Consider the following 15000-nt stretch of genomic DNA (forward strand, 5'->3'; position numbering starts at 1 on the left):
CACGAAACTACAACCAGATATTACAATAACGAATACAAAATTATTAGATAACATGTGACAAATATATAAGGGAGAAAACATATATCTATTAATACATACGCACAATAATCACAAATGTACAGTGCACACGTACACTATAACATTGCTCGGCCATCACCACTCGGTGACCCCACCGAGCAAATGAGAACAACAATTGACCACAGCAAAACAAAATGGACAACCACATAGCATGTTCCACACGCACAAAAATGTGGAAAAGAATGATTAAATCAGTACACCCTAATACATAAACATAACGTAACACACAATATAACATACTCCACACACACCACATTATAGCCTTACAAAGGTGCAGAGAAAAAATACATGAAAATACCTATATAACATATAAGTAATATACATATGAGTACATAAGAATTGTATAGAAAACACAAAGGTATACGAACTGGCGCCAGTTAAAGAAGACACCAAAGGCAGCCTAAATGACTTCCAGGAGAGAGAGCGATAGGAGCATCTGTGACGTTGGTTACCATAGCTGTGGTAACATGGTTCTCGCGAATAGTGAAGAGAGTCCCTTCCAAAGCAAGCCGACGAATACGAACAGAGTTAGGCTGAGATAAAACGTCAGACCCAATTGGAGCACCTGAAGTGATCATCGTAACTCGAGCTGTACTTGAAGGTCCAATACGATGCTCTCCTACAACAGCAGCAGCTTCAGAAAGAATAGAAGAGTTAAAGCGAGGAGGTCTTTTCGAAGGCAACTGTACGATCTGATCATGCACAGGAGGGGAGTCACAAATGGAGACTAGTCTATCTAATGCAGGAATAATTGAATTACAGAAAGTCACTACACGGTGACTAGGATATATATCAATGCCATGCGCTGTAAGAGCATTAATGCCCAAGAGGCAATCACACACAAAAGCAATACCAGATACAACAACAAAAGTGACACGGAAAACTGTAGCATGCGAGGAAAACCTTAAAGAAATGCGAGCAGACCCAAGAATAGGCAAGGGAAAGCCTTGTACAGAATGCAAGCTATTACTAAAAGGAGATAAAGGGAGATTGTACAAACCCCGGAGAGCATAATAAGCCTTTCTACTTATGAGACTACATTCTGCACCAGTATCTACAGTGACTGAAATAGGTGTATTCTCTGTAAAAAATGGGAAGGTGAGTAGTTGAGAAGACTCAGCAGCCACAAAGGGGATGATCTGAGACCGAACATTACTGGTCAAACCTTTGTGAAACGGGTGCCTGTGAAAATGAGACCGAGGTTGTCTAGGTTGATGAAAAGTCGCTCTAAGTTTCATAACTTTGAAACACTGATCAGTCGAATGTTTACAATAACCATGGATATGGCAGTTGCTAAGCTTATCCTGCGGCTCTACACCAGAGAGGTCATGCGTCACATTAGAAGAAACATCCGATAAATTTCTACGGACAGGGGACTGCCCTGACTTATGTACATGACGCTTATGGTGAAAACAAAAACTAATCGAATGACCTGACCTGTTACAATAGGTACATGTAAATGTAGACGAAGGGGAGTTTTGAGTAGGAAGTGAGTACTGAGGGGGTGGAGGAGAACTAGGAACATTGGTATGTTGAAGTGCATTACTAATACACAAAGAACCAGAAGGTACTTCCTTAAGTTTACATGAAAGTCTTGTTGCGAAAGATAATAGGGACTCATCCGTCTTATAACTGAGAGAAGATGCTGCTTTCCTCTCAAAAGGCACTAAGAAAATTATGTATAAAAGAAACTCCAAAATAAGGCGGAACCTATCTAAAGTGATAGTACCCTTATCTACCCACTCTGAAAGGGAGCGAGAATCAAAGGCTTCAACTATAATTTTACTGACCTGGGCCAGAGCCCTTCTATAGTGAAGAGTGCCCAATGTGGTTGTAAGAACATCGGCCAGCTTAAAACACCACTGAAATGAATAACCTAAGGGGATATCAGAAAAAAAGGTTGAGGAAATTAGCTTTAAAAGAATCATAATTATAATCAAAAGGTTTGAGGTCAAGACACCATGCTGATAACATTTCAGAAGCCAATGAATTTGGTACAAGCTGTGACCTCACAAAAGCAATTTTCTCAAGCCGCGTTGAAACATTAGTATTTATAATACAATCTTTGCACTGGCAAATGAAATCATTAGTTTTATGCTGGCAATCCTCACCAGAAAATTTAACAACAGAAATACCCTGATGTAATAATGTGAAAGTATAAGCCATTGTCCCAAGTGGATTTTGAGGATTGACAAAAGATGGGACCTTGGGTTTAGACATATTACAAGGGTGGGGGGCAAGATAGCTGCACTCCACTCCGTAATAATATCTAGAAAAACAAACAAATAGATAAATAGATAAACAAATAAATAACTAAACAAAATAATAATAAACAAACAAGATAAAATAATTCAAAAAAATGCAAACGTAACTGCATCTAGATATTGTATTAAGAAGTACAAAATAATTATATAACATGTGGCATATATATATTGTACACGCAAAATAATCACAAATGTACAATGCTATACACGTACAACATAACAACCAGTCACTCATACGATTATTGTAAAAGTCAGTCAGTAAGCCACTCAGTCAGTCAATCAGTCAGTCAACTAGTCAGCCAACCAGTCACTCATACAATTACACAGTCAGTCAGTCAGTCAGTCAGTCAGTCAGTCAGTCAGTCAGTCAGTCAGTCAATCAGTCAGTCAGTCAGTCAGTCAATTAGTCAGGCAACTAGTCACTCATATAACTACTCTGACAGTCAGTCAGTCAGTCAGTCATTCAGTCAGACAATCGTTCTGCCTGTCTCTGTCTCTCATTCTGTCAGTCACTCTTACAGCCTGACAATCAGATCAGTAAGTTATTCAGTCGGTATGACAATCAGTCCGTTGATCTGTTAATCAACCAATCAATCTGACAGTCATCCTGACGCCCAGTCTAACAGTCAGTCATTCAGTTAGCCAGTCAATAAATCACTTCATTATTCAGTTAACCAATCAATCGACTAACCGGTCAGTCGGCCAGACAGTCAGTCCGTCTGTCAGTCAATCAGTCTGAAGTAGAGGAGGCGAATTGGAACGTATGAAGAGAATAAGTGAAACAACGACGAAGCAAAAAGGGATCAATATCCTTCAGAATAGCAACGAATAGGAGGGGAGATCAGGATGAAAAAATAAGAAGAGAGAGAAAGTAAAGAAAGAGTAAAACAAGTGGACAGCATAATAGAAACAAACGGGATATAAGAGAAGAGTGCGAACACTGTGAAAGGGTGGAGATGAAACAAGCCTGGGGGAACAGGAGGAAGAAGAAGAACAGGAATGAAAAGAGGAACGACAGAAGACGAAAAGTGAGATGAAAGTGAGATGAAAGTGAGGGAATTGAGATGGGCGAGAGGGAGGAAGAGGGGATAGATCATCTGGAGTGGGGAAGAGGAGGGGAGGGAGAGAAGCAAATGGAAGGTAGTTGGGGGAGGGAGAGAAAGAGGAAAGGGTGGGTGGGGAGGATTTCCGAGACCTGTTTCTGAAAGAAGACGAAACTCCAGAGGGGGAAGATTTTCCCGAAGATAAAAAGACGAGGTCGCGTCAATGGGGACCCCGAGTCGAAAGGTATCGAAGAATAAGAATCTTAAAAGGGGAGGAATTCAAAACTCGGGAATGAAATGGAAACAGGAGAAAAGAGAGAATGAAAGCTGGCGGAGAGCAGGAGGAAGAAATAAGTACAAGGAGAGGGAAGACCCCGAGGAGGATTTGATTGGTGGCCTAGTGATCGTTAGCGCTGGAGTGATTCCAAAGAATAAGGCCATGAGAAATGACAAGTGAAAAATAAAGAAGAAAATAAATAGACATATAGTAAAATAAAATGAATAGATGAATAAGCCAATAAATGAATAGAGAAACAAAAATAAACATATATATGAATAAGAAAATGAATAGATAAATGAATAAATGAACGAGTGAATAAGTAAATAAACAAAGATAAACAAACAGACAGACAGTTACATAGGCAAACAATCAAATAAGTAGATATACAAATAAATAAGTAAACAAAAGGTTTATGCCTGGAGATAAATAGATACATAGATCAATAGATAAATAAATACATCAATAAATCTGATAAACATAAATAAATGAATCAATGAATGTATAGATAAATAAATAAAATAAATGAATAAATATATAAATAAAAAAATAAATAAAAAGATGAAAAAAATAGATAAATAAATAAATAGATAAATAAGTAAATAAATAAATAAATAAATAAATAAATAGATAAATAAACAAATACACAATAAATTACATAAAGAAATCAATAAAAGGCTTATTCCGGAAGACACCTTGATGTGGAAGAAGCCATTCATCGCCTTTGTTCTATGCTAGCATACATCCAGGCAAAATAAGAGTTAATATATTTGAAAACAAATATTTTCTAAAATTTCATTTGTTACATGCTATGCGAGATAGGTAGACATGGTAGCCTCTGCCTGAGTTTGGGGATCAAAGGCCTTACATCCTTAGTGCCATCATGCTTTGACTCTCTGAGAGGGATTCGAACCTCTAAGGCAGCGGGTCTTAACCTGGTGGTCGTGACCCCTTGGGGGGGTCGTTTGGGGTTTCTTACGGGGTCACAAAGGATTCGGGAGAATAATATATTTTCATATGTTTGAATTAGATACTTGGGCTTTTACCAGTTTGGTGAGTGCAACACTGGTCTCAAGTGCGGTTTTCCCAACCTAACACGAAATGCGCTCTTCTAGCCCGAGCACATTGGCTAGTATTAGCGTCTTGACACAGTTGGTAACACTGGCCAAAACCAGTCACTTGGTAAGTTCATAGATGCAGCGGACGGTGGATACCCGTATGTCACTCTTGCTCTGTGATTTCCAAGGCGGTTTGCATTCCAGTTTCACTCATCGAGAGAAATAGGTAAGTTGTCTTGAGGATTATCGGCTAAAACAACAATGAAGAAGTCAAGTAAAATACTGGTCAATGTTTACATTGTACGCTAGGCTTTTCATTTGTTGCGACATTTTTTTTAAGAGAAATTAATATACAGGGTGTAACGCGAGTTTCTGCAAATAAATTTGCGCCGAATGACATCATCTGGCGTACTAGCCTCGCACATCCCCTCCCAGCCCCTCCCGACATTGCTACGTACTTATCACTCTCCAGTATGGCTAAATCACATCCACCCTATCTTCCTGTTATGTTTAGCAGTATATTACATGTCCACAAAGATGATTTTTCTCGCCAAGATATTATGCTATGTTCCACAAATTGTGAAAATAATGATGGAATAGTTTATAAATTCACCCTGCAACATCCACTTTGATTCAAGTGCGGCTCATGCCGCCTCCAGAAAGCTGTGCAAAACATTAACTGTCATCTAAAGTCACCCCTAAACGTGGCCTCAAAACATATATGTTCATTAGATTTTCTTTTACTCAGAATGACATATTCTTTCACCTCTCACGGTATTTGCAGAAACTCTCGTTACACCTCGTGAATAATTACATTTATATAAGTGTTGCGTGTTTAATTTTATATGGTGTTATATTCTTGGCTATCCTCTGTTCTAACTTATATGTACTTAGGAGTAGGGAAAAGCTTGACATTTTTGTAATAAGCTGGTTACCAGTGCAATGGTCAAGTGAAACGTCATTACCTACTTCTCCAACTTTCTTTGTTACGACTGCCTCGCAACGTTTCTCAACGTTAATTTCCCGCTGCGTTACCTTTTCCAACCAGTGCTTTTGTGCCACTACGTGTGTGCCTTATTTCTGCTTCGTTATCCTTATCATTTCTATTACTACTACCACTACTACTACTACTACTACTACTACTACTACTACTACTACTACTACTACTACTACTACTACTACTACTACTACTACTACTACTACTACTACTACTACTACTACTACTACTACTACTACTACTACTACTACTACTACTACTACTTTTTTTTTTTTATATATTCAATACGACCTCCATCCTAGTGGAACTGTGTGGTGGAAGAAGCAGGGTCTGTCTTCCACAGACACAGTTCATTGGCCCCTCTCCCGCTAATGTCTGTGGTCGACGACCCTTTTATCTATCTATTTATTCATTTATTTTCAATAATGCCTAGTACAAAAGATCATTTATCCTACTGTCAACCACTGTCTGCTCAAAATCTACTACTACTACTACTACTACTACTACTACTACTACTACTACTACTACTACTACTACTACTACTACTACTACTACTACTACTACTACTACTACTGCTACTACTACAATTACTACCACTATTCATGCCTCTGTTCATGCTGCTAGTTGCACCTTAATTATGATGTTATATCCTTGTTTGATTTATGAGGGCATAAATCCAGGTGGTGGCCGAGCGATGTACCTGTTTCGGTGAGATTCTGAAACGAGATTTTTTTCAAATACACCGTTGTTTCCTGTTTGTACATTGCCACGAAACGTACGTATAATGAAGCCTTTCTCAAGATGGGCGTCACAAGCATCATTCAGAACTCTGTGGTCAAGCCACATTGTGTCATTTGTAGCAATGTTTTGAGTCACGAAAATATGAAGCCAAGCATACTGAAGCTCCATTTTGAGTCTTGCCACAGCCAGCTGGTGGACAAAAACTTGGCCATTCGTATCGATTCCATCGGTCACTTCGCTCGTCAGAATGAATCAGCGTTGGAGGCTTCATACAGAATTGCACAAAAAATTGCGGAGACCAAAAAGCCTCATATCATTGGCGAAGACCTGATTAAGCCTTGCATTCTGGAAGCAACGAAGGTAATTCTTGGAGAACAGGAGGCAAACAAGATGAGTGCTATTTCCTTTTCGAATGATAGTCATGAGTATGATCTCGGACATGTGTCACACGCTATGAATCGTATTCCCCAATATACATGAAGGCACTTTAGTAATCTTGATAACCTTACATTTCCTAATTACAAAGCATCTGACTCAGAGAATGCAACATATGACAAGCCATCACACCACCGTCCAGCAAGAAACCGACAGATGTGCCTAATGCCACCAGGCAGTTCGCTAACGTTTCCTAATACCTACCCCAACTACATTATCGTAACTTCAATAAATACACTATGTCTAGGCATAATACTACTAAACCCATTACTATGCAACTAACACACAAATATTTGATATATGTTTTGTCACACACATTTCTTATGTGAGAACTCACACCAAACATGCTCACTTAGGGAAATCTTACTATATAACGAGGCGACTGCGTTCGCCAGAGACAAAGAGGGAGCCTAAGTGAGGAACCTAGGAGAGGAGCTAGTGGAGACGCTCTCCATTATCTCACCAGGGAAGACATTCCCCCTTTGAAGATTATACACCAAACTGTAATCACCAGATCATTTTGTTGATAAAAACCACCAAACCCAAAGATGGTTTACATCACTCGTCAAGCTCCCCTATGTAGCCAGCCAAAAACGGTTACATTTTGGCGGCAGCGGTGTTCCAAGAATACCCACACTCATCTGAAGAGAACCCGCTGGCTCTGCCATTGTAGCCTAACCAAAAAACGGTCACACATAAATGAGGATATTCTGCTACAAGTAGTAGCTGCTGTGAGTAGTCCAACGTATTCATTACAACTATACAAGTCGACCGATATTGCTTCATTTTCCCAGCTTATTGTTTATGTTCGTTATCTTGACAGGGAAGTTATGAAAGAGGAGTACCTGTTCTCTGAACCAGTGGCCACAACCACTCGTGGACAAGATATTTTCAAGATCCTTGAAGTCTTTCTCTTTAAACACGAACTAGGCTGGGAAGCACTTGTTGGTGTGTGTACAGATGGGGCTCCTTCTGTGACCGGGTGCATATCCGGCTTCAAAGTCTTTGTGGAAAATGTTGCTCCGCATGTCTCTTTTGCTCACTGTATGAGTCATTGACATACTTTAGCAATGAAGACTCTTCCACATGGAATTGTGAAGAAATGGGTGCTGAATCTTCTGTTCCCCTATTTCACACAGAGGTACGTTGACTCTCACGTGGCAAGGATCTAAATCACGTGCTACAACTTCGAGAGGAAATAACATTGTTGTTGGAACAAGGTCATACGGCAAAGAGGAATCTTCTTCATGAAAAGATGCAGGATGGCAGTCTTGTAACTAAGGTTGCCTACTTGGTAGATTTTTTCTCTGAAGGGAATTCCCTGAATACTTCACTCTAAGTAAACCTTACAATACTACACACAGCTCGTGACAAAGCGGCAGCATTCAAGCGCAAGGTTCAACTTTACCAGAAAAGAGTTACAAAGGCGGAGCATGCCGACAGGAGACCTTTTGGTCCATATCTAGGTCGGATGTGGAGAAGAAAGAAAAAAAATCATAATAATAAAATAACAAATAAAAACTATAATAATCTAAATAACAAAAAAAATAAATAAAAGCAAATGTATAGTTGAAAAATAAACAAACAGGAAAAAAGTAAATAATAATAACTTGACATAACTGATAATAAATGAAAATCAAACAGACAAATGAAAACAAAGCAAAAACAAATAATCTAAAATAAATTATAATCATTACAGCATCTTGCTTAGGTGTTTATCTAAATGATTCTTAAAGCTTCGAACTTCCATTCATTAACTACACGGTTGGCAAAGTTGTTTCTACCTACTTCCAAATTGAATCTATTTCTAGACATCAGCCCTACAGAGAAAACTCCATGACAAGCAAAAACCACACTAATCACATTGTTCATGCCCCAACCAGCTTTAAAACAATATCAACATAGATGACTTAGTCACGAGTGGTAATTGCAGCAGATGCAATTACCACATTGAAGGCAGTGAACAACTCATCTTACACTGCCTTACTCTAGCCTTAAACCCACTTCACCCTGGTCCAAATTCTTACCAAATGTTATAAATTTAAACAGAGACTTAAGATACAGTATTCTATATTTCTTAAGATCAATAAAGTATCAAACATTCAAATATCTTGATACATCCAATAAGCTTTGATATATAATGCTAATATCTTAAACAAAAGATAGTAACTGATGTTGCTTCTACTAGGTGGATTCTCAATGATTAAACAACTGGCCCAGAGTGAAGTAGCCTTTAACCAGACATCACGATCTTCAATGAATGCTGTTTGGTAACCTGGGGGCTATCAAGTCCCTGGACGGAGTTCAGGACGGTGACACAACTTTCTTTTCTCAGATGACGACTCTCATGGATTGTATGCTAAAGGACAAATATAGTTTTCGTGAGGGTGATCTCCGCTCATCTTTTGGTAGTGAACGATGGCATCGAAAATTACTCTCCGGGACTGGACGACCGCTGTACTGATGCATGGATCTACAGAGCCTTTTCAGTGAAGGAAAATGCCATCAGTGACACTGATGTTGCTGCTAAGGTTGAATTTAATCAAATTCGTGAGGATTCTCAGCTGAAAGTCGACTTTACTGAACAAGAACTCCCAACATTTTGGACAAAAGTACAGAACGACTGCCCCCATTTTTTCGATTCGTGCGCTGATCATGCTGCTCTAATTCCCGTAAACCTATCGTAGCGAGGTTGGATTCTCAGCACTGAAAACGAGGCACGCAATAGGCTTGTGATCGATGCTGACATGAGATGTCTGTCGAGCATCTCTCTCCTAGCTTTGATAGACTTATGGCTGTAAAACAATATTCAACCCTCCCACTGAGTGAATAAGACGTAGGTTTTGTATGATGCTCAATAGTTCTGTGGAATTTGCATTGTTCTGTCATTTGTAGTGGCATTTTCAATAAAGTTGTATAAACCATGATCTTCCTATAATTTTGTTTTATCTTGCCTTTTCACAAGGTTCACCGTTTCAGATTTTATGATAGGGGTTACGGTAATATCCTGAAGTCTCCGAGGATCATATGATGAAAAAGGTTAAGAAATTAAGAAGGACCGCTTTAAGGCCTCGCTTCTCTTAGCTCTGACAGCCTTGTCCAATTGTCCGTCATGTTTGAAAGAAGATTCAAGAAACGATAGCAACAGGTGCAGTCCTATCAACTTCGGGAAATCTTTGTTTTTAAGAAAAGCAGCAGTCAGTCAGTCAGTCAACAAGTAGTCACTCATATATCTACTCTGACAGTCAGCCAGTCAATTAGTCCGGTAACTAGTTACTCATATAATTACTCTGACAGTCAGTCAGTTAGTCAGTCAGTCAGCCTGTCTATCTGTCTTTCAGTCCGTCACTCTGACAATCAGATCAGGCAGTCAGTCAGTTAATTGGTATGGCAATCAGTCATACACACACACAGAGAGAGAGAGAGAGAGAGAGAGAGAGAGAGAGAGAGAGAGAGAGAGAGAGAGAGAGAGAGAGAGAGAGAGAGAGAGAGAGAGAGAGAGAGAGAGAGAGAGTGAGAGTGAGAAAGAGAGAGAGAGGGAAAGAGAGAAAGAGAGAGGAAGATAGAAATATAATCAGGTGAAGAAAACAAGATGAAAAGAAAAGGAAAAAAGAAAACCAGAAATTAAGACAGAAAAAGAGACGATGAGGACAGAGAAGGAACGAAAAAAATATATATATAATAATCCAAACTAATGGAAACGAGTAGTCGGAAGTCAAAATATAAAATCTAGTTAACGGAAAGCTAACGTTAAGGAAGGTTAGCTAAATAGTTAACGAATTCCGACTCGGTTGGAGGCAGACTATAAGGCCATTGATATTGGAGAAGAAAGTGACCATTACGGACGGAACTCCAGAGGGACCAAGCGTCAAGAATAGATAAGAAGTCCATTGGAAAATGGACCTCTCCAACGCGGCTACGCAATTTAAAGATTTAATATTTGTTTCCACCAAAGTCAGGCTATTTCATGCAACTGACAGGTGAGAATTGGACTTCATAATCGGGACTCGATTCCTTGAGACCTTCTTCAGATCGGTGTCCTTCTCAGTCAGTTTCTTTAAATCGTTTACCTTCGTCTAGTACGTAGGATGGTGACAACACAGACGATGTTGTTGTACTGAAACGAATTCTTGGCATCGAGACTAAAGAAAATGATATTGGAGTATCCATTTTTGGTTCGTTTGTTCAGTGAAGTCATTTTGGATTTCATTACAAACCCACCAACCCACTTCTTATCACTCATCTTTCCATTTGTTCTTTTCATTCTATCTCCTCTTTTTCCTTCTCCTTCACTCTATTTCCACATTCCCCCACATCCCTGTTTTAGTGATCTGTCCACTCGTATTAGTCCAAAAAGATAGACGTTCCAGAGAATCCTCTCCCCGTTACCCATCCTCAGAACCTAACATCCTCATCTCCTTCCCAAGGCGCAGTCCTGAGGGCCGTTACCTAATCTCCTGACTAAGCCTAAGATTTCTCGATATCAATTTAAAATATTTTCTTCAGAGTTTATCGCATAAGGAGAGCTGGGATCCGACATCTGCTTCCCTATTCTTCTTCCTGCTAGACCAGTGACCCAAAAACAGACTCAAATAATAACAGTTCAACGTTTCTTTCGAGCCTTATGACACAGCCCGAGGACTGTTGCCGGGTATCATGAGACTGCGGGTTTCTAGTCAGTGGAACTCGAGACAACAGTTATTCTCATCCTTTGCCTCTTCGATGGTTCCTTCATGCTTCGGAGATGGATAAAGTAGACAGTTGAAACAAAAATGAGTTGATGTTGATGAGGTACGGCTTCGTTGTCTCCCGAGGGGTAAATATTCGCATGGCAGTAGCCACACGAAAAACAAACGTGCCACATAGTATGTCAAAGGTTGATACTTTTAGTACCCTGACGCTTGTCCATATGTTTTTGTTGTGACGAGCGTCAGGCGATTTTGGTCGGTTTGGAGTTGGACTTCTCTCCGAAGTGGCTCTCTGATGAAAACCGGATTTTGCTTCGATAGAATCTGTAGAATGACTTCAATTTTCTCAAGGATTTTTTCTTCCTTCTTAGCTTTGCTTTGCTTTACTGAAACCGGTTCCTCTCTCGCGGTTTCTTCCACAAGGCACCGCTGGTTTCGCGGTGGTATCCGCGTAGCCTTGCTCGATCTTCTCTCTCGGTCTCTCCTTCTCCTTCCCTCCAGTTAATGATTTATATCATCACACTCTACCCAGCTCGCCACTAACTCTTTTCCACTGCTACGGCATCTTTTTTTGGAGGAGGGGGCGGGAGGAGGCAGAGAGGGAGAAGGGAGGTGTCAAACTTTTTTTTTTCTTTTTTTTTTTTCTTTCTTCCCTGGCATGCCACAACTCGGTACTGATAGGTTAAGGTTTCGTTCAGAGACAGACACGACCGTTTTCTTTAAAACTCTGCTATCAAAAAGGCACAACGCAGATGAAGGGAAAAGGCGGGTCAAACACGTTATTCTAGTTTTTCGTCAGCGATATCCAGCGTTTCTATCCTTGTGAACAATATCCCTCCAAAGAGGTGAAGTCCTAGAGCAGGGGTTCTCATTAGGGGTGAAATTCACCCCCAGGGGGGAATTTTGGGTTTTCTGGGGGTGAATTGTGACCACAGTCAGTTTACGCGGTGAGGAAAGCAGTTATAGGTTTTGGCCTAACTGGCCTGTCACCTGGGCTAGAATTATACTAATATGGGAAAAATATATACTAATTTGGAAAAATTAAAGGATTTTTTGTAATATTTGCATATTATTTAGAATGCACTTTTTGAAACAGGCAATCTTGGAAAGGAGGGGGGAATGACATTCAGATAAATGGTGAAAGGGGTGAATGGGCCAAGTAAGGCTGAGAATCCTTGTCCTAGAGGTAATGAAGGAGAGAATTTAGGGAGTAGAAAGGAGGGAGAACAGAAGTCTAAAGTAATCGCCATTTTTTTTTATTCTTATGAATAAAGATTTGTTTTCAGTCCTAAAAGAATGTTGCTTCAATCAGAAGAAAGTCATCACTGAAATCCTTAAGATATTGTCTATGTAAAACATATTCAGCCAATAATTTATATCTGGTCACTCACACTAAATCGACAAAAATCTGTTGGCATGGAAAGGGTGGGCTGATAAGTAACAGGCTCTTACTATAAAAAATCGTCTAGTAGTCCCTGGTGGCAGAATTAGCCATCGTTCATTTTGAATTGATGATGAAATATATATACATATTTTCTATTAAAGCACTCTTGATGAATAACTATCATTCACCTTAAGAACAATCAATGACTTTATCAAAACAAATGCCAGACGACGAGACGCCAGACGATGAAACGCCAAGTGTTAAACTTCGATTGTACGGCTCTAACTAAGCTCTATCACCAATCCCGTCCTTACCTATAAACCTCACCTTGCCTACCAAACCTAGATATTTCGTACTCACTAGCCTCTGAATCCAAAGCTGCACCTCACATTAGTAGTCCTCCCTAACCCTTCCTCCTCGCCCACTCGAACACTCATCAGCAGCTCTCTCGCTGCTTGTAAACATGGAACCCTGGGGCAGACGTATTAATGCAAGGAGTACCCTCGCTATGTTCCCATCCTACTCATCCTAAGCACTCTCCTGCTCTTACTCCTCCTCCTCCTCCTCCTCGTCCTATTCCTTCTCTTCATTTATCTCTCCTCTTCTTCTTTCTCTTACTCTTGTCTTCCCTCTTTCTTTTACTTCTACCCTCCTCCTCCTCCTCCTCCTCCTCCTCCTCTTTCTCCTTTTCTTCTTCTTCTTCTTCTGGGTATGTTTCTGCCGAAGAGTCCATCTTTCTCTTCCTTTTTCCTTTTCCTCCTTTTTTTATTATTATTTTTTATTTTTCTCCTCTTCCTCTTCTTCCTCCTAATCCTCCCCCTTTCCTCTCCTCCGCTCCCCCTTCTCCTCTCCCCTTCCTACTCTCACCTCCTCCTCCTCTCTCCCCTTTCTTATCCTCCTCCCTTAACTCTCCTCCCCTCCTCTTCCTCCTCCTCTCCCCTCCTCCTCCCCTCATACTCCCCTCTTCCTCCTGCTTCTCCTCCTCCTCCTCCTCCTTTTCTCCCTCCTCTCCTCCCTCTTTCTCTCTCCCTCCTCATCTTTCCTCCCAATCCTCCTTTCCTCCCTTCTTGCCACAGCCTCCTCCCTTCGTGGAACCGGCCGAGGGGTTTTCGGTGCGAAGCGAGGAGATCCGGGGTCCTTTGTACAAAACGAGTCCGCAAAGGATTCCCTTTGTGATCGTTGGCGGCGCGAACACGCGGCCTTGGCCACAAAGGCAACAGCCTGGTTACCTTTCAAGAACACTCTGGCCCCTCTCTCATCACCCCTCCTCTGTTGCAAGTTAACAAACTCTCACTGTTGTTCTGCCTCTGTTCCCTTCCAGTCATCTGTTCATTAGCATCAGTCGTCCGTTAATTAACAACGGATTCGGTCCGTTGTCTAGAGCCGTAATCAGCACCTCCTAGAGGTATGGTGGCCGACGCTTTCTCATTTCTCGAATGCTGAATATGACCACATTATCATTACTGGTGGACGCGAATATTATTGTAGATTTCACTAAAGCGTAGGATACTGCTTATTCTGTTTATATGGTATGTTGGATATTAATATAAATTGCAAAATGTAATGAATTTCTTCCCTGCCGTGCAATGCACGGTATTATCGCTGTATCTTTTGAATATCTTTCGTTATGCACGTCATCGTATTAAACTTAGAATACCTGTTAAGCTCCCATCATGAACTTGACTATTCATTCATATACTGATTTAAATATCGATTAGTTTATTTATTTATCTATTTATTTATGTCTTTAATTATTTATTTGTTTATTTATTATACATTTATCTATTTATTTACCTATTTGTTTATTTATTGATATATTCATTTATTTATTGGTATATTTATTTATTCATTTATTTATTCATCTACTTATTTATATATTTGTTATCTATTTGTTTATTAATTTATGTGTCTATTCATTTGTTTATTTATTTATCTATTAATTTATGTGTTTACCTATTTATTAATTAATTTATTTACCTATTCCCTTATTAATCTATCTTTTTAGTTATGTATTAATTCATGCATTTATTCATTC

General features: G+C 39.8%; 2 protein-coding genes across 2 annotated transcripts; both read left to right on the forward strand.

Annotated features, from left to right (window-relative positions):
• Positions 1-6518: 6518 nt before the first annotated feature.
• On the forward strand, positions 6519-6938 carry LOC143028729 (protein FAM200C-like). Its single transcript, XM_076191099.1, has one exon. The coding sequence runs from the start codon at positions 6519-6521 to the stop codon at positions 6936-6938; it is 420 nt and encodes a 139-aa protein (XP_076047214.1).
• Positions 6939-7441: 503 nt separating this feature from the next.
• LOC143028730 (protein FAM200C-like) lies at positions 7442-7951 on the forward strand. Its single transcript, XM_076191100.1, has one exon. The coding sequence runs from the start codon at positions 7442-7444 to the stop codon at positions 7949-7951; it is 510 nt and encodes a 169-aa protein (XP_076047215.1).
• Positions 7952-15000: the final 7049 nt, after the last annotated feature.

Source organism: Oratosquilla oratoria, chromosome 10 (genome assembly GCF_046742065.1).
Source record: "Oratosquilla oratoria isolate Oo_2021 chromosome 10, ASM4674206v1, whole genome shotgun sequence".
In the NCBI taxonomy this organism is placed as follows: domain Eukaryota; kingdom Metazoa; phylum Arthropoda; class Malacostraca; order Stomatopoda; family Squillidae; genus Oratosquilla; species Oratosquilla oratoria.